We start from the raw sequence: 27,044 nt of genomic DNA, 5'->3' as shown, positions 1-27,044 counted from the left end.
TTACACACACACACTCCTGTAGCTGCCTTGACTGCAGCTGCTGTGGTGCTTTCAGTCTGTATTATGTGCTTAACCTCTTCACCCCCCCCCCCCCCCCCCCAAATGAAATAATTTTATCTTCCTTTGTGCCGTCGCCGATACACTTGCCTATAATTGTGACAGGTCAGACACTGCTGGCACCTCCCCATTCATGTGTGTTAACTTATAGAGTTGACAAGCAGCTTCATGTGACTCTTATCCTGATTACCCATTTTAGGGTAACTGAGTCCAGATAATGGAAAGATACCCGGAGCATGCTGAGCTCTCTTCATAGTAGAAGCCTCAGGGAATAAACCATAAGAATGAGGGTGGGGCTCTAAAAACAAACAAAATGGGGAGGATGCAAACACACTCCTAGTTGCCAAGGAAAAATAAAAGAGAGCACGAGTGATTACTTTAATGTAACACATCAATCTTTCAATCTATATTAATAAAAAATGCATTCAATGGAACCACATGCACACTATGTTTTGAATCTATGTGAAAACACAATGACATTGGTCTATGAAAAATGAAATAGTCACAGTTTACTCAGGTTGTGTTAATGTCACTGAGTCATACAGTTAATAGGATCTTCATAGGAGTTTCACCCTCAACTATCTTGGTTTGTTTTATTTTCATCATTTTATTGTGAAATAACAAAAAATATCTTCCACTTTTCCCATTTTGCATCACACGCATAAACTTCCACGCAGTCCCTCCAGGGAGCTGACCAAGTCTGACCACGATCCTGCTGCCGGCTGTTTACGAGCTCCATGGGAGCAACTGGGGTTTAGGAGGCTGGCTTGATGGCACCTCAGAGGGCCTTTGGGGAGAAGAAACAAATATTAACTTTCCCTGCAAAGATTTTTCCAGCTGTTCTGAGGACTTGAACTATGACCCGCTGTCAAAGTCTTGTTCGGAAAAAAAGTTTGTCTTGGCGACTGGAGAGAGCTCATAAAGTTTTAGTGGGTCAGTTATGGAACAATGACAATTTACTTTGTTCTTTTTTTTTTTGATAGTACCTGCTTTCTAAACACTAATGTAATTCAGTTGATCAACTGCAAAATTTATAACACATAATTGTCTAAAAGCCCATCTCTCTAGTCAAGCCTTTGGGTACTATGAAGTGTTTATGGTTGTAGCATTAAAGTAAATGTCTCCTATGCAGATTAGTCATTAACACCAGTTTCTCAGGCTTCAGTATTTTCACAAACCATTTCCTTGTTAACAGTTTCCTGAAAGAAAAGCCAGAGAAAGAGTCATGCTGAATCACCTGAGTTCTACATTTGTTCTTTCAACGATTCAAACTCATTGGTCAGACTTCTGTTCTGATCAAAATCACACCAGTTGCCACCACATTTAAAATAACAGAGTATGTTTTTTCAGTGTTCATGTTTCACGGCATGTTTGAACCTGAATCACAATCATTTCCTGAACCTAATCTAAATAGTTTTACATTGTAAACCTCACCTGAAAAACAACTAGTGCCTAAACATCCAACAAAAAGCAAGAGTAAAGGGGAAAAAAATCAGTGAATCAAAAAGTCACAACAAAGCAAAATAAAGCAGCAAACATAAAACTCATAAACAGGACACAAAGTGTAATCTCCTGGCTGACAAATACACTCTGCTGTCACCTCTCTGTCAACCCTAATGTGGATTTTATCACCTCTTTAGAGAAGACCATTTCTCTGTAACCAGTATCGCCATGAGTGGTGCATTAAGGCACCAATGCCAAAGGACACCTTGTGCGTATCTATAATGGCCCTGAGGGTGTAAACTATAACAACAAAAAGGAAAAACATAATAGCATTCCAGAAAACACCAAGACATAAAAAACACAACATTATTCACTCTACTTGAGAATTAGGTGTTTTTGGCTATTTTCGGTTCCTGTGCTACTCTGAGCTATGCCCTGTGAAAGGATGGAAGAGTCAAGGGAATATTTTAACAAAAGTCATTAAACAAACTACTGTCTGCAGAAAAAATATTTTTAAACCTGAAAAGAATATTCCATAGCTTAAAAGAAATGTTTCCAGTTTACAGTAGCCATACATGGTCCTGAAATGTGGTGTGCAGCAGAGTTCGACTCCACCTTTTGGCCCGAGCCTTTCTGTGTGGGGTTTGCATGTTCTCCCTGTGTTTGCATGGGTTCTCTCTGAGGACTCCGGCTTTCTCCCACAGTCCAAAGACATGCTAGACACATGTCAACGTGTTAACTGGTGATTTTAAATTGGGCATAAGTGTGAATGGTTGCCTGTCTCTCTGCGTTAAGTGTACAGTACAGTACTGTACTCTCTCCCTATAGTAGCTGGGATACGCTCCAGCCCCCCTGCAACCCTGATAAGTATAAGCTGAAGAGAATGGATGGATCCTAAAACAACATAGCGTTTTAAGTGTTCACAGCACAGGGCAAACACCTTTAATCTCTGACAGATAAAGAACATCTCCACCAAAGTGTTCTATGTGACAGTCAAAGCACTGATTTTTTATTGTTGTTGACCCCCCAACTGTGACTCAAATCCTCAGCCTTGGCAGCAGCGCAGCCATCTGCATTTAACAAAGTGTGCTTTGTACATAAATCCACTGGGGTATTTAATGCAGTGTAATGAATCCATCCAAGTTATGAACATTTGTGGGGAAAAGAGGCTTGCAGACTGTAATTTCAGGCTATATGAGCCAACTCAAAGCTCAATTACAGCTTGTGTCACCAGCAGAGGCCTGGAGGCGCTGGAAAAAGAAGCGTTTCAGAATCTTTCCAAAGGCTCAGGTACACATTTTCTGCATGAAGCAGACAGCTGAGTCTCTGTAATGCACTTCAGATGAAAATTTCTCATCACAGGGAGATGAATATGTGTCGCATGCAAAGATGCAACCGGCTTGATGCAAGTTCATGAGCTCCCGAGTGTGTGTGTGAGAGAGATGGATTTTCTCCCGCTGTAAAGTTTCTGGCCAACCCTCTTATTACTATTGTTATGATTACATTTATGTAACATTATTTATTTGAGAAACATGATAAGAGAAGGCAATATTATAATCAAACATTCCCATCTTCATACAATCCATTTCAATTCTTTGTAAGTCTTATGAGTCAGAGTTTATTCCCTTCTATCTAGATATCCCAGGAAATTATTGGGAGTTTCTGTGACATAGGCAGTATCTACGGGTTCAGTGTTATCAAACGGAAGTACTCACCCTCCCATACACGTGCACAATCGTGAGCGCGCGCTACAACCCTTCAACTTGTTGAAGTTTCCCTCTGAACTTTACATTCCGCGCGGACCAGCCCCCCGTTCAGCAGCATGCCTCTCTCCAACAAGTGGTGGATTTTGTGCGCAGTTTTGCTCTCCTGTCTGGTCCGTTTTGGGTCCTGCAGAAAAGGTAAGACGAATAAGACAAAGTTTGTATGTGTATATGTATGCGGGTTCTTTTTTAAACTGGCTTTAGTTAGTTCGCAACTTGTTTTTGTTGCTATACGACCGTGCTTTAGGAGAAAGTTCTCCTCGCGAACGTCGTGCGTAAAATACGACTGCGCTCAGGGTTTATACATATTCACTTTCTTATATTTATCACTTAAGTTTTATTTTTGTTGAAATACTGCATGGATGTGTTAGACATTAATGCGTGTTATTGTGTACAGTAGTACAGTCCTGTACTATATTCATATATTCGTAAAAATTGCAACAAAAAACATGTTAGAAATTACGCGTAAATGTTCAAATATACCCAATAGAAACTATTGTGTCATTTTATTTATTTATTTATTTTTGCTTAAGAAGTTTTTAAGTATTACGTGTAAAAATCCAGAAAATGTTAAGACGTCACCCCATACTTTAATCAATGTGTTTACTGAGGTCCTGGCAAAAACGTTTGTTTTGCTGTGTGAGACCTTTTAAGTCGAGATGTGGCGTCAGGAGAGGCCAAAGTCCAGAACAAATGCAGTTCTCATACTGGCCACGACCCACACCTGAACCGCTTGGCACCTCCTCTCGTTCTGTCACGTCGCAACAACAGCCTTGCGAGCTGTAATGAGACCGATGGGATTGGATGTCAGATACCCAACAAGCTGTGAAAGGTCTGAGTTGTGGCAGGTCTGGTCCAAAGTGGTGAAGAAAATGTAGCCTAATATTCTGCTTTCACTTCTCCTTTCCTGAAAGCAAATACCGGTTTGGGTGAACTGTAACATTCACTGTATATCTTTAATGTCAGTGTCTGCTTTCTTCTTATCTCTCAAAGACATACAGCTCATTTTTTGCATCATTTCCAAGCATGGAAGGAACATTTTAAAGCTATAATTAGAATTTGTAAGCCAGAGGCTTTGTTATGTTGACAAACTTGACATTTCCCCTGATAAATACACATGTACATTTAATGTCCAAGCATTTTCCTGGCTTCTTGTAAGATTTACATTTTAGTGAAACCCATGGAACAGTTTGAAGATGAGGGACTGCCAGAAAAGTTGATAGACCTTAATTGCAAATAGACTACGATAAACATTTTCTTTGTAAAGATTCAATAACAACAAACTTAAAAACTGCTCTTAATGGGTGGCAACCTTCTAGTCCTTTGTCCAGAGGTGATTCAAACCCTATGTGGGGCCTGAGGCAAAACTTAACTGTGGTCCCCTTTTTGATTCCACTGATACGACTCTGTGGAGTCTTCAAGCATCCTGTTGTGATTAATTACAATTCACTTAAAATGCACATACATGGAAGAATGCATAGTTTCTGGTTACAGAATAGAACAAAGCCCTATTCCTGCAATATAGTTTATTAACTTACACTCAATGTTGGTATTATAAAAAGCCCTGTACACTCTCAAGACTGTATTAATGAGATGTGCTGTAATGTGTGAAAAATACTTCATTATTAAGGCTGCTGAATATGTAGTGGGTCTGTAGCTCGACTACAAATAATTACAAAACAAACTGAGGAAGGAGAAAATTTTGACTGACTGGACTTTATTTAGTTGGAAATGTGTTAAAGCCCAGTGATTTTTTTTGTCAGCCTTCAATTTTTTAGGTGGAACTCGGTTGCCACTCCCTGTGGGTTAGAATGAGAAATACAGTCATGTATCATCTGCATATAAATGGAAAACAACTTTAAATTACATTGCAGAGGGGCAGATTTAGACACGTTTTAAAACTCCAGAGTTGACAAAACACCAGAATCATAACCTCTGTAATGATATAATCAGAGCAAAACACCACTGATATGTTCCCGAGTGACCCAAAACATAATCTTTCCAATATAAGCTGTGAGAGAATACATTTCCCTCCAATGGTAATTGAGAAACTAATTTCACTTGTACAGAAGAATATTGTGGAAGCAAGACTTCTTATTTTTCAGATATACTTTTGACATTTTACTGGACTGGATAGTAAAGAAAGTTTGCAGAAAAAGCGGGAGAGAGTGTTTGGCATTGCCACAAAGGAAATGGTCTTGGGTTGGCTCAAACCAGTCCCTCCAGTAGCTTTCCGCATATAGGTCACCTGCATATCCAAGCGTCCTATATCAGCACCCGTGACTTTTTTTTTAAGCATCTAAGAGACATTATTTTCCCTAAACCATCTTTTTCTATTTATTGATGATTAACATTATAAACATACAGGTCTTTTTAACCTTAAGGCAAAAACTTTAAAAATACTAAATGTTTTCTTAAAGTCATACAGATATTGTTATAGCAAACACGACCAGGGGCATTTTTATTTTTTAGCCACCCAGTAGTATGAGAAAGAAAATCTTCAGTAAATACAGAGAGGCAATTTGTGTCTAATGCCCTATAGTGGCCTTCAACAATGTTTTGCTCACAGAAGAACATTAGCTTTTACTATTTGCATATCATTTAGGTGCTCTTGAGAGGTAATACAATAAGGGATTCACTGAGCCAGTTTGGGACTAAACATCGGTATCATTGGAGCACAGTTCTGGTCGTATCACTAATCGTCTCATGGAGGCGTAAACACTGTCTCATTAATTTGTGGAGGAATTTAATTAGAAGCTTGCTAGCTGTTTGAAGTGGCCCTTTTATTAGAGAGCCTCAGGCCATAGAAAGAAAACACTGTAGCATGTGCCATCTTAATTAGCGTCTGCAGTAAGGAGCAGACTTGAGAAAACTACAAGTCTTAGAATGTCACTAAAACCATTTTACCACAAGATCATTTCACCTATAACTGGAAAGTCTTCTCTGCACTGACTATTATTAGCTACAGACTAATGTTTCATGCTGGCAGTTTCTTTAATAAGGAATGTTAGTTTTGTCTCGACATGAAACTCACCAAAAAGTGGCTCCACTGCAACATTACCAGCAGCCTTTCCTCAGGGTCATATCAGCATTAAAATGCAAGAGGCACGAAATCTCTCTCAGTGACGTAATTCATTGTTCTGCCTCTGTTCTCTGTTTGTGGATGTACCAACTCCTAGTTTTTCAAACTTTATACTTTCGAGAGAGAATTTTTTTTCTGTTTTTTTATGCCTAACTTTTATGTAGACTTCATTATTTCTTCTTCATAACTGACCCTTGTGGTCTCAATGTCCCCACATACCAAACACTAGAGCAGGGCGATATGACCAAAAATATTTATCACGATATACATTTGAAAATTTGCGATAACGATATAACTGACGATATAATTGACACTAGACAAAATACTTTACAACTCCACAACTTTATTAGTGCAAAAAACCCCATCAATGTAGTTTCACTTAAACAAGCAGCTGTTTTTTATGTGCATTAAAGTTATATAAAAATTTAACAGTGCAAATGCAAATTCCTTGCTGATAGTTTAACCAAAAGGCATTTCCAGTGGAAACTGGCCGACATATCCTCAGCATAACCATGTATAATATCCACAAAACTGAAAAAGAGGTTATACACACACAATACGGTAATATTATGTTGAAGCACAGTACGTATCCCTCCGCGAGGCTCCTGCCTACGATAGCCGTAATGCTCCGACAATCCATCAAGCGGTGCGGCTTCGTAGTTTAGCAAAGTCGTACTGAAACATTTGACAGATATTCGAGCGCCGTGTAGCACATAAAATCGTTTCGAGGTCAGTAAACACAACCAGAATTCATACATAAGGCACACGGGATTATAAGGGGCACTGTCTATTTTGAGAAAAATCAAAGGATTGATTTTAAGTGTGCCGTATTTTCCAAACAACACGGTAATAACGACGGCCTGCTAGCATGCTCTACCAAAAATAGTGCTTTGTTGTGTATCTGACGGACGAAAGCTAAACCATTTCCACACCACTGAAGTTGCAGCATTTTTACAAACCAATTCTGGTTCATCCGTTTCATTTAACGATCCGCTTTCGCTCTTCTCATTCTGCGTCGCCGCCATGTGCGTATGTAAACAAAGGCACTGCGCATGCGCGTTTTACCCATATTCTACCGTGAACGGTATGATATAGCCCAGCCCTACCAAACACGTAATCGAAAAAGTAAACGAACTTACAAATTTTCCGCATCTGAACTTTCCGTGTACTGTATGTGCACGCTGTATGTGTTGCATTTTTGCAGGAAATTTGGCCTCAAAAAACACACTGTGAAAAGAAAAAATGAAGCTGACATCATGCCATGATCAGCTGGTCCTGTAAGAACGTGAGATTCTGGGTACATTCAGTTCTCATGAGAAAGCAGCAGCAGGGAGAATTTCATGGTTTGATCCATGTTGAAGCTGTATCACGACCACTTTTATATGTTTTCAGAATGTCATTGAAGTAATTTGAGGTTTTGTTGGCAGAGTTGGGAACACATCTTATTAAGTAGAAAAATGATTTGAGAGAGCCAGTTGACCCGGAGCATGGTCTAGCTTTGTGTTTGAGGTAAAACAGTATTATTTTACTATTTCCAAATCACTGTATATTTAGTACTGGTGTGCGATTTGAGTTACAAATGTGCTTGATGCCAAATGTAGTGGTCTGATTGGTCAGATCGTTTTGTGCAGATCTCAAAAAATCAACCGTGTTTCTAAAAAATAAATGCTGCAAATTCGTCCAGTGAAATTATGTGGTCGGTATGTCTGGCTGCATTAAGAAAAGGTGAGTCTGAAAAATGTTTTTAATGCACAAATTATTCACACAGGTTTTACATGTTTTTACTGTAACTGAAGCCAAAAAGCGAAATGCTAAAGGGAACATTTCTTGTAGACCCACAGGTAGTGAAGAAAGGCATTGCAAAGTTTTGTTAACTTGGAAATTGCTGCAAGGCATGAATAATTAATAACATAAATGGGACTTTAAGAACATCTACATTGCCTTCTAAAAACATGGAACTGCATCACCACCAGAAAAAAAAGATAGAGCTTAAAAGTTCAGATTTGGAAAGCAGAGCACTCTGAGGATGCACTGTAAAAAAATTTATGGAAGGACATTTATATAGCACTTTTCCAGGCTTACTGATAACCTAAAGGCACATTCTATAATAGAGCCAAGTCTCCATAAAGATGTGGGCACAACAGACTCTGATTTCCTGTGTCTGGGTCTTATTTCATCCATTTTATTTTCCTGTGATGTTTCCTGTAGGCTGGGCAGAGGAACAGCTTTAGGTCCAAGCTGACTTAGCTTAATTCTTATCCCTTTCTTTCTGGGTCGATCGCACTGCCTGCAGTGATTTTTGGACTGTATCCTCTGCCTCGCTGGTCAGATGATAAAGAGGTCAGCGATGGGCTCAAAGTCTCTTAATCCAGTCTCTGAGGAAAATTTTCGGGTATCTAGTGCATTGACTGTATCTACATTTTGTTGAGTTCATAACTTTAGTGATACCTACACAACACTACAAAAGACACCCAGTACTGCTGTTTTAAAGCCTTTTCATCATTGAGAGGGAGTATTAGGCTCTTAAACTGAAAAACACTCAAGATTGGACTCTGTCCTGACCTGATATGGATTTACTTTCTATAACACAATTTGAACGTCATGTAAAAGACCTGAGGATGGAGTTGAACTAGTCTAAAGACCTGAAACTTTCTCTTGAACATGCTTTGAGATATGACTGCAACCTGAGACTTCTTTCAGTTGCTCCTGTTAGGCATCACGACAGCGGGTCATTTGCCTCCATCTCAGCTTATCCCGAGCATCTTCCTCTGTCACACCAACCCTTTACATGTCCTCCTTCACTACATCTGTTCAGTTCAAGTCAGTTTGATTGATATAGCGTCAAATACAAACAACAATTGCCTCAAGGTGCTTTTTACAATACACAGAGAAAAACTTAACAATCATACAATCAGACAGAGTCAATCTCTCCTTTAGTATTCTTAGCCCCTAGATTTAAAGTGCCTGCTCTCACTTCCATTGTCCTACTTTTCCCTCATTCTTGCTGCCTCTAAACATGCCTTCCTCCTTTCATCTACTTCCTCTGGCTTTGCCCAACAATTTCAACCATCAACCTGATTGTCAACATCAGGAGAATGCATTCAAGCAGATCATCAATTTAATGCCAAAATTATGCACAACAATTTTATACCAGATGTCCTTTCTGATGGGAACCTCCCCATTTATCCCATCTTGAGACCAGCAGTAGTGCATTGGTGTGTGACCCCCTGTGGCTGGGTTCTAAAAGACCTGCTACAAGGCTTGAAAATGAGCCAAAAGATTTAAATCAGCTACAACTTGAATTTCTTGAAGACAGGGTTGAGACATGCTGTCTGCCATATTTCCATAACACATTAAATTGTCCCAGCACATCTGTTATTGTGGTAAAATATTTAAATAAATTTGCTTTTGTGGTGCTTTCTGTAGGGCGCGTGGTTTAAATAATAATGGTCATTAGTGGAATAAGCTGTCTGAGTCAAAATGACTGGAAGTTGTGCTGTAACAAGATAATTTCGAGCCCATTATTCGCAGCCCTTGAGTGTCTTTCCAGTTTTGTTACTTCAGCTTCCTGAGCGTTGCTGCCCTGTGCGACACCAAAAACATAAATATGTGACAATGTTCTGAAGTAGAAGCATATTTAATTAAATATGATTGTTTTATGTGGCCTACATCCTCAGCTTTCGCCCACCACAGCATCACTTTAAGTTAGGCAGAGTGTAAAATTCTGCTTGAGGTGATGCCTCTAGCTATGCTGGTTGACTAATTAAAATGTGTGTCTCATCTTTTTCTGTGACTATACAGTGCATATCGCTAAGAAATATAGCATGTGTAATTGTAGCCTACACACCTGCTTGAGCGGGAACCATAAACTCATCGTGATACACAGTTACATAATTTAATTGGCTGGGAACAGCTTCTTATTTTATTTGACCTCATGAACTTTAGAAAGTCACAAATTTCAGAGTTCAAAGGTCCTTGCTGATTCATCTGCTGCAGAATATAAAACACCTCAGCGTACATCAGAGCAGCAGGAACGCTAGTCAAGAGCCTTTTTTTCAGGCGTGAGTGAGCCTAATGAAGCCACGACAAGAATACGCTGGCAGTTTCTGCTGAGTTAAACACCGAACTCCAAGAAAATTTCCGTACACTAAGAGTAAGTAACAGTAACACAACATTTCCACTTTTGATTTATGATGTGCAGAATACAGATACTTGGAAACCCAGAAACATTCCAGTGCAAAATTGTTCTGGGCATCAGATCTTTGTGCCGCTATTACCCTATTTTCAGATAAAAAGCTGACTACAGTGCGTTTTGGTGAATATACGTGTCCTTTGAGAGAAAATACCTGTCCACTCCAGTTTGACAGAGCTGGGGGAGATGATAAATGTACTCTAAGGAGCATCCAGCGCAGGTTAATCTGTGAGTCCTGTGCACTGTCACCTGTAGAAGCTGGCAAATGACACTACCTTGGCTCTGTATTTAGAGGGAAGGTGCTGTCTCTATAATCATTTCTCAACTCACCTGACAATATTTCGCTAGTGTGTTCTTTCACAGCTACAGACGCATAGCCAGAACATCTGGAAATGCGTGTACCAATTGCTCAATAGGAGGAAAAAGTGGCTCAACAAGGGATAGAAACAGTACTTTCAGTATACTAGCTTCCCATTATAGGTGTCAGTGAACACATGGATGTACTTTTTATTTAAAACTGTGTTGTTAAGTAATTTTAGGAAAGGTTTGTAAAGAGACTCAAAGTTAGAAGGTCTTTTTTCCATTACTGAATATTCACTACCTGAAAAAAGGAATTCGTAATATCTTTATTGTAAACAACAAGCAAAAATTTAGGTCTTAAGTTGACTCTGGAGACTGGGATAATATTCTCAACCTGGGTCAGATTCCTTAAAAAAAGACCTGTTGCTATTCATAATTTTCAGTGACTGACACAGAGACATGGAGGGAAAAACGTGTGCAAAAGTACAGATAATTATCTGGAACATGGACTTGGTTATACCAATAATTTTGTAGTTTTGGGATGTGAAAGACAAAAAAAGGATATTAATATTTTAATAATATATTAATAATAATTGAAAAAAAGCATCCTAATTAGCTAACCTTACTTAGGGTCGCTGTACTCAGTAGGTTGATGACGTGAATTTGAATCAAAACGAATAATTTCAGTCGAAATGATCAAAACTGACAATCTGCTATTATTTGTGAACAGACTGAGTAGCAAGTTGTTACTGGCCTGGATTTAACAACCATCTGGCAAACCTGATAAAAATAACTGGAACACGTTGGAGAAAAAGCTTTGTTTTGTCCTCCTGGCTGACGCTCCTATAATGACGTGACGTAACATGACAGCTCCGAATTCCTCTGGTGTCACTCTGATGAATAAAGACCAGCTGTAGTTACGTAGGTTGTTAAAAGAGGCCCATTTGTGGCTTTTTTTTTTTTACAAGACATGTTTAATTTCTGCCTTTTGTGTTGTTGATGGTGTTTTGTCATTCCAGGTACAAAACCAAACAAAGCTGGCCTTTTGTTCAAAGCTTTTCGTCCCTTTATCTGTCCCTGCACAGTGCGCTCTATCTCGAAGGAGTCTGCAGCTGACGGAGCTTCATGCAAGCTGTAGCGACATTATTAACGTTGCTGTAGCTTGCAGGAAGCTTTAATCTCGTAAATGTTGAGTCATAATTGGCATTTTGCACAGGGGGTGAATGACACCGACATGGGAACTAATTAGGTCTGTAGCCTTATGCCTTCGCGAATGACTCACATTTGTTTGTTGAAAAAGATAGTGCTATCCTTTTTCCTTTCCTCTGGAAAGTTTTTGCAGGCTGTCTGCAAGCGGATAAGGCTATGGTAGCATTTCCTGTTGGTGGAACTGACAATAAATGTAAGGTTTGTTTAAGGGGGAGTGTTTCAGGAAGTTATGCGTCTCACAGGATGCTGAACTTGTGGGAGATAATGGAAGTGGAAACATGGCTTGGGATATGGGAATGGTGGTAAATAACTTGTGCTATCGCATTATTTCGTTTTATATATAAATGCTGTATTTGTGTATGTTGGATTTATGTCGCTGGGGAAAAAAAGAAAAAAGAAGAATCTCATTTCTTAAGAAGGTGTGCTGACTTAACTGTGCTCTAGGATAGCAGCAAATATCAGCAGAGTGGACAAAAGGTTTGGGGAATAAAAGACAGAGGTGAACCAAGTCTGAACCTGTTGGAGGAGCAGTCAAGCAGAATGCCTGATGAAAGGCCAATCACTTCTTCTGGTTTGTACCAGTTCAGACAAGGCACATGTGGATGATGGGTTTCTTGTTTTTGACTGCTTGAGGTTGATTGTCACTGAAATTGAGCTTATGCCTCTTTCGCAGTCCCATGCTGCTCAGACTGATCTGATCTACTGAAACGACTCGAATGAAAGACCCGAATGAAAGACCCGAATGAAAGACCCGAATGAAATGTGAAAAACAGCAGAGTGAGGTTGAGCTTATACCAACGTTTAAGGCAAACGAAGGCGTCAGCTGTCCGGGCTCCAGGCTGCAGTTGGGTCTGTTTTTGTTTACCTTCAGCCGTGCAACCTTTAACTTAAAGATTGCACACATATCAACACGCAGAGCAGTGTCAGGTTCAGAGCAAGTCCGTCAAATGCAAGTCCATCACAAAAATGAAAACACAACACACTCTGCACGAGTACACCGTCTTTAAATGCCACCTGTGATCTTGGCTTTGCCCCAGTGGTACTTTCAAATCAAGTGCAAAATCTTTACACAAAAACAAAAACACAAGCAAACTGTAACAAATCTGAGATACTGCTACTCGTTGATATTTCAAACATTGTTAAATGTATGAACTTGCGCAACTGAACTAAATATATGTAGGTAGTCTTAATGCTGACTGGGAGAGTTAAAAACATTGCAATAAAAGGCAACGTTTTAGTATGAGAAATGTGACATTTATAACTCCACACTGAGACTTGTGAATATGTGCTCAGATGAACAAGAATAATAATAGCAGCAGGATATTGGTATTTCTGGGCTTCTGAGCATATTGAAATATAACAAATAATAAATTATCAAGTTGTATCTGAACACACTGTTTCTTAAGCCCCCCACTGTGTCTTTCTGTCTGCTATTTCTCTAAAAAATGAGTTTTCCATTTTACGCATAGTGCAAAGTCAGACACAGTCGGTTTTTCCTCTGTATTTGTAACACCTCTGACTTATTCCCTACAGCTTCTTTTCCATGCACTGTAATGTGAACAGATTGGTACTGCTCAATTTTGAGAAACAAAACATTGTTTATTTCTCTTGTTTGTGGTTATGTTATTCGGTTTTAGTCATGGCAAAGCCATGACCGGGTCACCCTGCTGGGCGCTCCGGACTGAAACATTTCATTGTCGTCTTAGTTGTTCCCACGATTGCATTATTTTTTTTAACCTCAGCTTTTCCACCCGCACTGTCACCATTGTTTTGAGTTTTGATTTTCTAGTTGATTTTGTGAGTAAATTATTTGCAAACAAAACTGAATTATTGTGGTTTAACAATGATGCAAATACATAAATAGTCATTTCAACTGATGAAAACTCCACTAGGTTTAGAAATCATTGAACAGTCACAGCTGACAAAGCATCATAGCCACAGATTAAACATGGAAAAGCGACGAGCATCACTGGCACTGCGCAGGGGTTTGAGGCAAAACAGCACCAGAAAATGTTCAGTGAGCTACATTTTCATTCAATTTGTGTCCTTGGTGGGCTTTTTCATGTCCTGCATCACATTTATGGCGAATTCTTGCAGCTGTAATGATGTTTAGAGATAATAATACTTGAATAGGGAAAAAAAATACTTTATAGGTTAACTATGGTGACAACTATGGAAGCCCGTTTTCACCACAAAAAAAAAAAAAATACCCATCAGTAATCTATGTGAATGGCTTAATTTTCTTGTTTCCCAGAAGCTGAAGCCCTCAGCTACAAATGCTACAGCTAACCAGTATTACAGCCAGTCATGAATGCACATATTGCTGAGTATTTTCAGCGTGGCTTCATAAATGATGAAATCCTTGTGTTATTAGCTGAATCGTTACTATCGTGGCGTTACTATCGTGGCGTTACTATCGTGGCGTTACTATCGTGGCGTTACTATCGTGGCGATACTATCAGCAAACATACTCTCAAAAGCGGCAAATTGTTGCGATCCAGTTTTGAGTGCGCATTCCTCTGCGCCATATCCTTCCGGGTAACAAGAAAATGACGTCATTCACGTAGATTACTGATTAGCAGAGCTAACTTGAAATTTCGAGTTACTTTTCTCAAAATTGTGAGTTAATAAGTCGAAATTTCGAGAAAGATAACGAGTTATGGATTGGTTTTTTTGTTTGTTTGTTTTTTCCCTTAGTGGCGGAAACAGGCTTCCATACAAAACAGTACCGTGCTAAGTAGCTAGCAATGCTGTATAATCTCAAGGTGTGTTCACATAGAAACTGAAGTTAAATTGAATTCGCTGTAATGTTTGTATTGTGTTGCCCTTGAAAGTCATAAAGCTGATTCATTGGAGCCTAACTGTCACAGGGTGAGAGGCTAGTTACACCCTGGACAGGTCATCAACCTGTCACAGGGCGAACACAGAGACATGCAACCATTGCTCACATTCATACTCATTGCAATTATAGAATAACCAGTTATCCTAACCTTATGCACACAGTTCGCAGTATTCAGCATATTTGAATAAAAAAATAAATTCTGTCACAGTTTTTCTGTGGAGCTTTAAAAAGACATCATGTCATTTGTTAACCTCCAGGTCATGACCAAACCACTTAGGTGCAAAGTTGGGTTCAGGTTGCATTTCAGCCACCTGCTAACCAAGCACGTGTTAATTTGAGAAAGGCTTGATTACTGTTAGAGAAACTTAACCAAACCCAAATCATGTAATGGAATAATAGTGTTTCACAAATAGGGATGGGTATCGTTTAGGTTTTATCCGATACCAGTATCAAACCGGTACTTTTGAAACGGTGCCGGTGCTTAAACGGTGCTCGAACCGGTGCTTAAAGAATGGAGAACACAAAATTGGTCCAAAAACCTCTCATGTTCAGCTGTTTTTTTGTAAAAAGATAACAATGTTAGCCTTTTCTGCAGCTATAGGGGATTTATGGCATAACTCTTGGCTGGAAGCAGTGCTTAATCAACGGAAAAAACAAACTTTGTTCAAAAACCTCTCATGTTTAGCTGTTTTCCACTTTTTCTTTGGTCATTTTAGCCTTTTTGGCCAGGGTGAAGGGAGTATCTGCCATCAAACAAGAAGACAGCCGCATGTAACTACGACTGTGTTTGCTAGTTCACCTTACATGCATTAATTTAATAACGTGGTTAGCCTACTCAACGTAAATTACACAAGAACAACATTAAGCTACTCACGCAGAGAAGAACGGCTGCTGCTGCCATCATCATCCGTCATCATTTCTGCTACACTGGCAGGGCTAGGGGCCAGGACTACTCTTCAAGTTTTTGGGGGATGTTGCTAACTCCGGGTCCGATAACAGGCAACCCACCCGCAGTAGATGTGCACGGTGTGAGGTCTCGCAGCAAGCTATCAAATACGGCGCTTTTCTCGGCTTTTAACAAAATGCTATACGTCGCCAGGTGTTTCATCACATTCGAGGAGTTACCTCCTTTGCACAGTATCAGCTTAAAGCACTTGTTGCAGGCTGCTGAGTTTGCATTTTTTGCTGTGAAGTACAGCCAGACTTTGACCGCTTCGCCTTGGGCATTGGGCATTCTCTAAAAGAACGTACGTACCTGGGCCCGCCTACTACGCTTGCAAAGGTGAAATGATTGGCTGGAATCCAAAGTGTATGACATCTCAGGAAAAAAAAAGCACCGAAATAAAGCACCGAAATGTGCGCTGCTTTTCGGTCTGGTTACTACCGTTTATGTCAGATACCGGTACCCATCCCTAGTCACAAAGGGGACAGTTCGGATAGATGTGAACCTAAACATACAGGTCAGTGGAGATCAGCTGGCTGTGAAGAGATTAAAAAATAAATTAGTAAATGATCTCATTTTTCAAGCTTAAAATGTCTCTTTGTACTGGTTATATTTTATTTTCTATAAAAACTGGTCTGCCCATGCTGCCATCCATCCTGCTAATCTTTTCAGTTGATAACATAATGGCGGTGACCATGAGACCGTGGATTGAAATGGATGCTGCTGATGTGAACAAAGTGGAAATAAAACAAAAGTGAACTTTCAGTGCCATTCGGCTGCGTTATCCTCAGGTGTCAGTGCAGGAGCAGCAGGCGTAATCCTTCATATGAGAGCATGCTTTCAAACTTAACTTTTAGTCTCACTTTGGCTCTCCAATCGGCAATAGAAGAAGGACTTCCTTTTCTCTCATCTGTTTGTCTGAATTATAACCTGCACTGTAGAAAAAGGCTGCTGTATTGATCTCCTAATCTAATGAGTGCATCTACAGTACAATCGGTTGAGGATGGCATTTGCACAGATGGGGAATGAGCCACTTTCTCTCTGGCCCATTGATTCAGCTGCACCATCAGAACTACATCAAAGCCAAAAACATTAATGACCGTAGTCCTTAGAATCCTTCAGGTTCTTTTCAGTGCTTCATTGTACCTGGAATATTGATGCATCTGGAAAAAAAAAACAAAACAAAAACTTTTAGCTAAGTTACTTAAAACAGCCAGTATAGCAAACTGTGAACCTGCGTGATGATTGTGATGTGCAGGCCAGCATTGTTTTTCTTCAGTCATTTAAACCTTCAGCAGCTATGGGTTATCTGGTCTAAATTATGAGCTGTTTTTATCTTTCTTTAGATGTTCTGAAAGAACATAACAATAAATCCTCATATTAAAAAATGTAAATATTTCACTTGTACCGAATATAACATTTATGAAAGTTTACCTTCTTGAATGATGGATGTGAGCATGATCAGGGCTTATAGCTATGAACCAACAAATCCTGTAGCAAAGCCTCTGTACCTCTTTTTCTCTTTAACCCATGTTAGACTCATCTGATGTTGCCTCTGGTTCAGGTTTGATATTAGCAAAGACATCTGCATTTGGGGGCTCTTGATGCACTGACACCACCCTGTAAAATATGCCTGGCTTTCATTGTACGTACTCTGAGATAATCAGTTTTGGTTTTTTTTTTTGTTACCCTGAAATAAATAAATGAACTGATTTATTCAGATAAATAGTTCTAATCGGTTAAAGACAGCAGTTACAAGTTTTAATCTAATCCGAGTGTGTTAGATCAACGTGCCTTGTAATGAAAGTTTTCCTTTACTGGTCTCAACACTGCCATTTCTGAGAATGATTTGGTTGTTATTGCCAGTGACGTGATGAATAATTGACTGAGTCTTTTTGTAGCTGGGACTTCCTCACTATAGCAGATGGTGCTGTTGTATTTTCTCCCCCAGCAGCTTTTGCAACTTATGTCGAACTTATGCCTGCGTCATTGTCTGCCATATGCTCCTTCTGGACTGAGAAGTCACAGTCTTCTCTTAAATTAAAGGGACCAGACTATCATTTTGCTCGTACCGATGTAAACTTAATTTCTTGCAGTGGCACACACAGGTGTGCAGATAACTGTCACTAACCTGCGGTTCAGCTAATCACACACATCCTATTAGAGTGGCATCCAGGAAACATGGTTTGTCCGGTTGATTGGCTGAGGACCGGCTGAGCCAGACTCTAATTGGCACTGAGTGGGATTTTTTGGGGTCGGCAGTGTTTTGGCTTTGCAAATGTCACAGCACGGATTTGGAAGAATCACTGAAGCGAGAGGGATTTGTGGTTCCCACTATTGTTTTATTATCAAGACCAAGTGGGAAACAGGTAGAGGCTCAACTTAGATATTGCCAGGAATAGATAATGCCTTTGCAACGTGGAGTGATTTCTACCACTGAGCTGAAATAGGAGAAAAAGTCTCTTCAGGTTTGCAAGATATATGAAAAAGAGTTAAGGTCATAAAGAAAAGGCAGACAAAGTTTTTGGGTTTATCTCACCAGGCTCTCGGAGAAAGAGAAGAACAAGCTAACAAAGAAAAAGTGGCCCTGGGTTAAAAAAAAAAATAATAAGGTAAGTGGAGATAAGTGTTAAATCTGGCTTGGCATGGACAAATGAGTCCACAAAAGCTATCGAGTTGTGGAGCAACAATTATCTTGCTCGTTGCATCTCTCCTCCCTCCCCACCTGCCACGCCATCACAGAGGTTCTGATTAAAAATGCATGGATCCCACAAGCCTTTTGGATAATTAAGCAGGTTTTCTTGCAGCCTAAAGCAAAGCTCTGTTGCAATCTTTTTTAGCAACACCAGATAAAACATACTATACACCGAGATAAACAGAGCTCTGCATGACAACTTTGCTGTAAGTTTGGCGATTGTGTGATTTGAAGTTTAACTTCACAAAGGTTTTTAACTTGGGTGTCTCCAGCAGCAGTCAAGCCACCAGTTGTGGCAGGGTTTTGTCTATTCTCTGTGAACTGAGCAATACAGGGACCCAACCCATGGCTGCCCATGTGAACTGGTTCACTACTCTCTCTGGCTTCAGGGTAGCCCCCGGTTTGTTTCCCGACCACACAACCTGAACTTTCAAAGCTTTTATTGTTTGTAAAAATGGCAACACTTTTGTCCTGGAGGCATGAACATGTCAGTGTTTCAGGGGGATTCCTTTGATCTGCTGGCGAAAATGATTTAAAAGGTGCGTGAGGCCCTCTTTGATCTCTCAGCATGAAGAGCCATTGGAGGAACTTCGTCCTGCTTCCACGATTGATGCAGGAATCAGGTCATCTTTCTGTGGCAAAGACCAGGTCTATTGCTTTAATGAGCTGAATGCGGAATGATGTGCAGGATGATTTTTCCTGTGCAACCCTCTTTTTTTTTTCTTTTTTTTTTTTAGGTTAACATTTTTTTTTTTTTTTTTTTTTTTGCTGACCCACCCATTATCTTGTCGTTTGTAGCCTCAAGCACACTAAGCATTAATTCAGTACACTTGCTGAAGTGAGCTCTGCTCTGTTAATAGATTAACCGAAAACAATGGTTCAAACCTGTTTGTGGGAGTGTAATTCAAAAGGACATCATCTGCAGAACCACCAAATTCACCAGTTTGAGTCTGCAAAAAAACAAACAAAAGAAAAATCTATTTATTGTGCTTTTCTCTAAAACTGTGAAGCCACGCCTGCAACGAGGAAAAACAGTGTTTAGTGTAATTACTTCAAATAAATGTATTTCTTTCACCTAATGGATTTAGTTTTCTAGCAGTCTACCCCACCCAAATATTTGAGCAGTGTTTTACAGCACTTATTGCCAATTTTTGTCCTTGATGCTTTTAAGGTTAAACAATCAAGTTTAAGTGATAAATTTTGTTTTTTACGTTTCCAGTACCAGTTTTTTTTCTCAGTTGTAGACATTTCCCTGATACTCTTTCTTTTTAAGTGGCATAACTTACCCAACATTTAAACCTATGTCAATTACATCTTCTGGAAACACTGCTAAGCCTGTTTTTTCAGGTTTTAATCTGGATGCATAACACTGTCATAGATAACATCCAATCAGGAAGCAAATGCGGGTGTTTGTCAACTAGATGTCCTTCCCTGATTTGTCCCTTTTTGCCAGAGCTGACAAAGACTGTTAAAGACCTCGTGTGTAAATGCCACAGCATTCAGGGAGCAGAGATGTATCCTTCTGTGCTCTAAAAACAGAACAAAACTCTCCTGAAACCAAGTTACAAAACAAATGCATGTTTGGAAGTGTGTATGTACGTGCGCGCACACACACAGGCAGAAACACATACGCAGTGAGGGTGGCCTTATTTGCTCTGAGGTCAGCTGTAAAATCTTGGGACACACTGTGACTCACTGACTCGCCCTCAGCCCTTTGTCCACTGGCCTCAGGGCAGGGCTCTGATAAACACACAGCATTTCTTAAGTCTCGGGCCTATCTACACTGGCACGCTGATGCATCCTTTTGATTTCTTCATAAATGTTTATGCATATTGACCCAAGTGTTGCAATCCAATATCAGTTTTATTTGTTGGAATTTGCACTTGTTAAATATTTACTGAGACGAGTTAGTAAAGAAATGAATTTTCCATAAGCAGCTTTTTCAAGCAATGATCACCATTTTTTTTTTCCTGTGTTAAATAACCTCACCAACTAAGTAATGATTATTTTATCTCATCAAGCCTTAAAAGGAATGGGCATTAAAAAAACCCCTTTAAACTCGTGGATCATGTCACTGATTGCAGATTGGGTCCTCGGGCAGTGCACTCAGACATGAGTGAATCTGTAGTTTGTCAGGCTTTCTATGAAGACTGCCAGTGATGTTTCCCAAATCATTACTTCCACAGTTTGACATACTGTTTTGAGTGCATAAGTAAGTAAACACATGAAGTACTCTATGAATACCTGAACTGTGTGCTCACAGTTTTCAAATAGCCGAGCGTGGATTAGTGCAGACGTCTTGCACTCGTGCGTGAGATAAGATAAAGAACTTAAAACGTATAGAATGATCACGATTTTGGCTACATAGGAATATCAAACCCTCTTCAGCCAGTAGAAGGCGGACTCTTTATCAGCACGCGCCATGATGTCAGTGCTACTTAGCTTGGCACTAATAAAATCAGACATTGTGTTGTTTAGTATATGTGCCTGATAAGTGTTGTTTTCAGTGCACTGGAGGCATTTCTTATTGTATTGATACTGTGGTCATTTATTCAGCTTAGTGAGTAAATGTTCTCTTTCTGCTGTTTCTTTTCAAATCTCAACGCATGGGGAAATGTTAAAACCAGACTATTTCCCTTCCTGCAGCGAACATTCATACAGTTGATGCTATAGATGACAAATGCACTGGGAGCTGTCAAAACTGTGGCATTACTCTGCTCTTTATCTTTGTTTTCCATCTTTATTTGTCTCACTTTCCTAAGCTCGTCTTTTAGTACACCATGTTTAACTGTCATCCTGATGATGGTGCGCGCTCTTTCGTATTTTCTCTTTGACTCTTTCATGGGTTGCCTGTTTTTGTTTGCTGCTCTGTGGTAATTCAATCCTCTTTGCAAAGGGCCTAGAAATGAAGACGCGGGATAATCTTCTGGTACACCGAGCAAGCTGGGACTGGGTTTCAATCAGACTCAACCTGCCCAGGGAATTACAGAGGTGCTCAGCACAGCGCACATGTTGAGCAACTCAGATCTTTATCCGTCCATATGTGTATGTACAAATCTTGGCCAAGATGAACTTGTCAGCAGTATTCAGAAGAATAGCCAGCAATAGAAATCTGACGTGCCTGAAATCTGCTTGCTGATTCATTACGGTCCATATTTCATATTTCAAGAAGCATGCTAATAGGTCCAAGGATTTTTCTGATGCCTTTTGTGAACAATATATTTACTTACCCTCTGTTCAACTCTGTAGAGGATTCCTGATGACAGATCCAGAGCTTTGGATGGATTTGTAGATTGCTCAGAGGGGTGTGTGTGAAAGTGTGTGTTTTTTATTGAATTTTACCCCGGCATACTTTAAAGATTTAATTTTAGTTTGCAAATTGCATCATGTAAAATACAGCTTATAGCTTTTTACATACATTTATTAATTTTTCGATCATAATATATAATTTTCCACCAAGAAAAACAGCTTGGGATTGACAAAAATAAAAAATATTATTGCTGTTCATTCAGAATTATTTAATGTTGAGTCTCTTTGGCATTTAGCTGTAGTTCTATGATGCTGCTCAAGAAAACCTGAGCTGGAATGAGGATGACTTCAGGCCTACAAGACCACTCATGTCACACCAACCACTCAAGAACTCTCAGCATTTCTTTCTTTAATGCCATCTATGTAATTAATTTCAGCCTTTTCTTCTTTGCGGCGCTCCTGATTGTACTTGATTGCACTGATGGGTTTTCCATTAAAAGGGTGCATAAAAAGAAAAGGAGGACTTCTTAATTGTAAAATACTGGAGGCAGTGGCGAATTTCATTTATGCTAGCCTACCATTGTTCAGAGGAAAAGCAACTGGGAATACCTGACATGACTTGTTATCTGCATCCATAAAAGGAATGCTTTGGAAATGAGCTTTATTCTAACTTTATTCTGAACCTATCAAAAAAAAAATCTGATCGTTGCAGGTCTGGTCATTTTTTCCAATTAAAAAAACAAAACAAAACGTCAAATGAAAATGCAGGACTGGGCAGGGGTCAGGCTTCAAATCAAAGGAACTCTCATGAAAAGAAAATGGCACCTGTCTGTGCTGAGTGTACTGTATGTGTCTTAACATGTGTCTTAAAGTTGTAAATCAATTCACTTTCAATTCAGGTTTAATTATAGCATTTATTTATAAAAGTCACCTCAAGGTATAAGGTAAAGATGCTGCAATAATAGAGAGAAAACCCCAACAATCAGATGACCCACTCTGAGCAAGCACTTGGCAACAGTGGGAAGGAAGGGGCGGCCATCTGCTGCGATCGGTTTAGGGTGAGGGGAGGGAGATAGAAAAAAGACACGCTGTGGAAGAGAGCTAGAGATAAATAATAACTGATGTATAAATAGAAAATGGTGTATGAACACATAGAAAGTGAAACGAGGCACGTGAGGAAGAAACACTCATCATGGGAAGTCCCCAGCAGCCTAGGACAGTGTAATTACCTGAGGGTTCAGGGTCACCTGAAGCCGTAACTATTTGCTTTATCAAAAAGGAAAGTTTTAAGCCTGAAATTAAAAACAGAAGGTGTCTGTCTCCTGAATCCAAACAATTTTTTCAAAGGAAGTTGTTGAGTCACCACATGGAAGTGGCTGGAATTTTTTGGTTTCCCTGCAGAGAAAATGTCTTCATTTGTGTGTCAACATTGTCTTCTGTTGTGTTTCTTTTACACTGCCTCACAATGCTTCTGTCTGAATAATGAACATGAGTGATAGAAGAAAAGAGTCCTTATTGCTTTGGTCTGGCTTAGACAGGAGGAGCAGAAATCAATATGAGGAACCGGTTTCCTTTCCGTCTCCTTGGACAGTCAAATTCTGGCTTATTGACCATTCCTATTTACAAGACACTGTGTAACACAAAGCCCAGTCTGCACCATGTCTGCACTTTTATTTTTAAAGAATTTTTTGTGCTGTAACCATGGTAGCCCGAGGCATTCGATCTCAAAGAAGAGAGCAAACAATTGTGACTTGCCATCATTTCTCTTTAAAGTTTGTTCAGTGTGTTTCAGCACTAAGGTGCGTCCACATAGCCTGTGTGGGGTACCAGACAGACTCACTTCACCTATGTCAATGTGCAATTCCTCCCTGTCTGCTACTGCTTATCAGCCTCGGCAAGAAGAGCATGAATAAAAACAAAAATACCACAAGACTCTTCAGGGAAACTCTGCTGGCCTCACCACATGCATTAGTACTAACACAGGTCGGCTGGAAAGAAGGAGATTGGGAATATCTGATTGGTATCCCCAATGGCTGGTTGCAAGCTAGAATTGGACAGGTAAAGGAGGAGGACAGGCTGAAAGGATGAGCTGCTGCCCTCATTACCTTTCCTGGCAGAGTGACTGTTTGTTGACTGCTGTGCTGATAGGAGAGGGGTTAGGGTAGGTCCCATTAGAGGACCTGTTTTGATGAAACTCTGTAGCTTTCAGAAAACAAACCTTGTTTTTCTAAGTTTTTCATCCCAGCTGCAAAAATCTAAAGTGGGTGATTTTTAAAACATCAATATATTTATTACTAGATACATTACATAGCCTCGAAATCTTATTTATTCAGTTCTGTTCCTTGTATATGCTGGTACAGTAATGCAGGAGTTTGCAGTGTCACTTTACTGGAAGAAGGTTCCTGGTTTAAGCCCTCCAGCCAGGAGAGGCCTTTCTGTGTAGAATTCTTGTGTTATATGTGTGATCCTTCAGGAACTCTGATTCCACCCCCCATTTGCTAGTTAAGTTATCTGGTGAATCTGTAGTTGTCTGACTGTGTTCCTCCTGTGATGGACCGGTGATCTATCCTGCTTCTATCATGCCACTTTGCCTGCAGCCTACAGGAGATGGCCCTCAGTTTGATAAGATGTAAAAAAAAATAGATCTTTCTTGTGCATTTTTGGTTGTTTTAACACTTGTCTTCACTTTACTTAGGATTTCCTCATAGTGCCCACGTTTGTCTTATTTTTAAGTAAGCCATTAATACAGTGGTTGCCTTAAGCATCTGAGTAAATGCAGTAAGACTGGGACTTTACCCCAGAAGCAGAGGCAGAAGTGAAAATGGCATAGGCACTGGAAATTTTGAGTGCTCACATGCAGCTCCAGCAGGAAATAGTTTTGGGTTGCATTGCATGTGTGAAAATGTCTCTAGAGAGCTCAGAACTTAACCAGTATTCTTGGAATTTTTGCCTCACAATGTGACTCGCTAATCTAGCCAAAGCAGATCTAGGACAAGTCCTGAGAATGACAGTGAAAATAACAATGAGTGACAAACGTGACTATATTTACCTCAGACCTTCTCTGCAGAATAGGCAGCATAGGTGGAAATTGTCATGCATTCTTTAAGACAGTTGAGCACCACCACTTACTGGGGATCCATAGCAAAAGCAATCAATTTTTGTGTCTGTGTGCATTTGCGATATTATATTTTTTCATTCTGCTGGATTGCGCGAGTATTGATTCACACTCCCAGGTTTCAAAAATCACTCCTCTCTGTGCTCGTACATGAAAAAAGCAGGGAAGGTAGAAAACACTGAGTGAGAGATTGCAACACATTGATTTATTTATTACATTAGCATGTGCAGAATCCATAAAGACATTTTTAAATGCTGTGGTTCAAGCTTTGACCATCTGCAAACCCCTTTTGGACAGATATTCAACAAACCAAAGAGATCTCAGTGGGTTTTGAAGTAACTGCACTGCTGCAGGCGAGCATAACAGAGACCTGACCTAAAAACAGCAGGGATGAGGGCAGAGAAAGCTATTTCCCAGCAGCACACGGAGACAGTGATTTAACATTCGCAACGGTGGTTAGTAGAGCTCAGAGGGTTTCGTGTCACCTTTTTTTCATGGATCTGACAAAGCCAGCTTTTATAAATGTTAATGACATTAGAGAACGCTGTCTGTGCAAAGCTCCATTGTCCACTGATCTTAAAAGTTGTGACCTCAATCGCCTCGTGATCAAGAAAGTTCACCTCAACAGGCCCGGTTATTTAACACTCTAATGATCCGGTCTCGCAGTTTGTGCAATAAATAATTTGATGTGCTGCAGTCCAAACCATCACTGTGTGCAGCATGCTGGGAAATTTGTGCTGCCTTCACTCAGTCTTTTCCTTCCAGCTGCCACCTACCTGGATCTGATCGGCTTTTATGTCGCAGGGGAGTTTTGCTGGTTGCTGGTGCTTCCTTATTTTCAGTGCAAGTCCAAAAAAAAAGTATGCAAACACCAAAAAGCCTGTGCCAAAAGTAGAAGTTTTGTTTTAAGTTATTGCATAAAAATAAAATATGTGAGTAGCTTTTCTGACTAAATATTTGCATATTTCTAATTATTTTGTCAGGTCACATGGCATGCTGTTCTTGTGTGTAAAGTGTAAATGGCTGACAGTCAGCTGTCAGCCGTTTACACTAAAGTCTTTTAAAAATTATACTGCCATGCAACTTTACCTTATCTCAAAGCCTGAGGTTAGAGTTTGATGCTGTGACCTAATTTTTTTCCTCACAAAAAAAAATCCATTTTACTGGATGCCAAAAGAAGCTGAGCACTAAAAGTTGTGTTCTTGTCCCACCACAGCACATGGAGTGCCAGCTGAACCCGTCATCTTCAGTGAGTTATGTGCCCTGAAGGACGAGCCGGGGCCGTGCAGGGCCATAAAGGACAGGTACTTCTTCAATGTTGACTCCGGACGCTGTGAACTCTTCGAATACGGAGGCTGTGGGGGAAACCAGAACAATTTTGAGACTTTGGAAGAATGCGAGGAAACATGTCTCGTCTCGGGTGAGTCTAACTTTTTTTGCTGACTAAATGGTTTTTTTGACATTTTTTTGAAAACTCACTTGAGCAGTGAGCACATACCAGGACACCTATGACACACAGATAATTTTTCATAGTGAGCATACTCAGACCGAGGATTGTGGCACTGTTGTTGTTAGCAAAGGATCATTTTTGTTTTCAAGGACTGCTGTTCCTCATTAGGCTTTATTGCCTCCTTGGGCATAAAATCCTATTATAAAGTCATTCTGTTGGTATGTTGCTAACACGGAACATTGCCAGCACATTAATTCTGAACAGTTTTGCAGAAGCCATCTGGTTAATGTATAAAAGGAAACTTGGAAGATTGATTTAAGTTTCTGGGTCATAATTATGTATAATTTGACCTTTTTTTTAATGAAAGCTACCCAGCTTGACCCTGAAAAGGTCACTTAAAAAATTCACAACTGTCACCATTTTTACTAGATGGTAAAGATCTTACAGATATTTTAGAGAAATCCCCAATAGTCATATTACCTCCTATGGGTGACTGCTTGGGGATGGTGGGAAGGAAGAACTTCCTTTTAACAAGAAGAGACCTCCAGCAGAGCCAGGCTCAGGAAGGGCCTGAAGCCAGCTGGGAGGTCTGGGGAAAACACAAAATTTAATGACATTCAGAATTACTATATGAAGATACTGTTAATGCTGAAGTGTATAGAGCAGGGGTCCCCAATCCCAGTCCATGAGGGCCGGTGTCCCTG

The 27,044-nt window shown here is 39.9% G+C and overlaps 1 protein-coding gene across 2 annotated transcripts in view; it reads left to right on the top strand.

The window, feature by feature from the left end:
- The first annotated feature begins 3,274 nt into the window (after positions 1–3,274).
- Positions 3,275–27,044, top strand: part of tfpia (tissue factor pathway inhibitor a) — a 46,090-nt gene continuing 22,320 nt past the window's right edge. The window contains exons 1-2 of one of the 2 annotated variants that reach the window (XM_063499216.1): positions 3,275–3,401; positions 26,107–26,310. In XM_063499216.1, coding sequence (XP_063355286.1) covers positions 3,323–3,401; positions 26,107–26,310 — 283 coding nt within the window. In that variant the 5' untranslated portion in view covers positions 3,275–3,322. The remainder of the gene's footprint in view (positions 3,402–26,106; positions 26,311–27,044) is intronic. The other variant, XM_063499217.1, reaches the window with a different exon arrangement.

The sequence above is a fragment of the Pelmatolapia mariae genome, linkage group LG16_19 (genome assembly GCF_036321145.2).
Source record: "Pelmatolapia mariae isolate MD_Pm_ZW linkage group LG16_19, Pm_UMD_F_2, whole genome shotgun sequence".
NCBI lineage: Eukaryota > Metazoa > Chordata > Actinopteri > Cichliformes > Cichlidae > Pelmatolapia > Pelmatolapia mariae.
The sequence above is the reverse complement of the archived record's forward strand: the minus strand, read 5'-3'. Positions and strand labels throughout refer to the sequence as shown.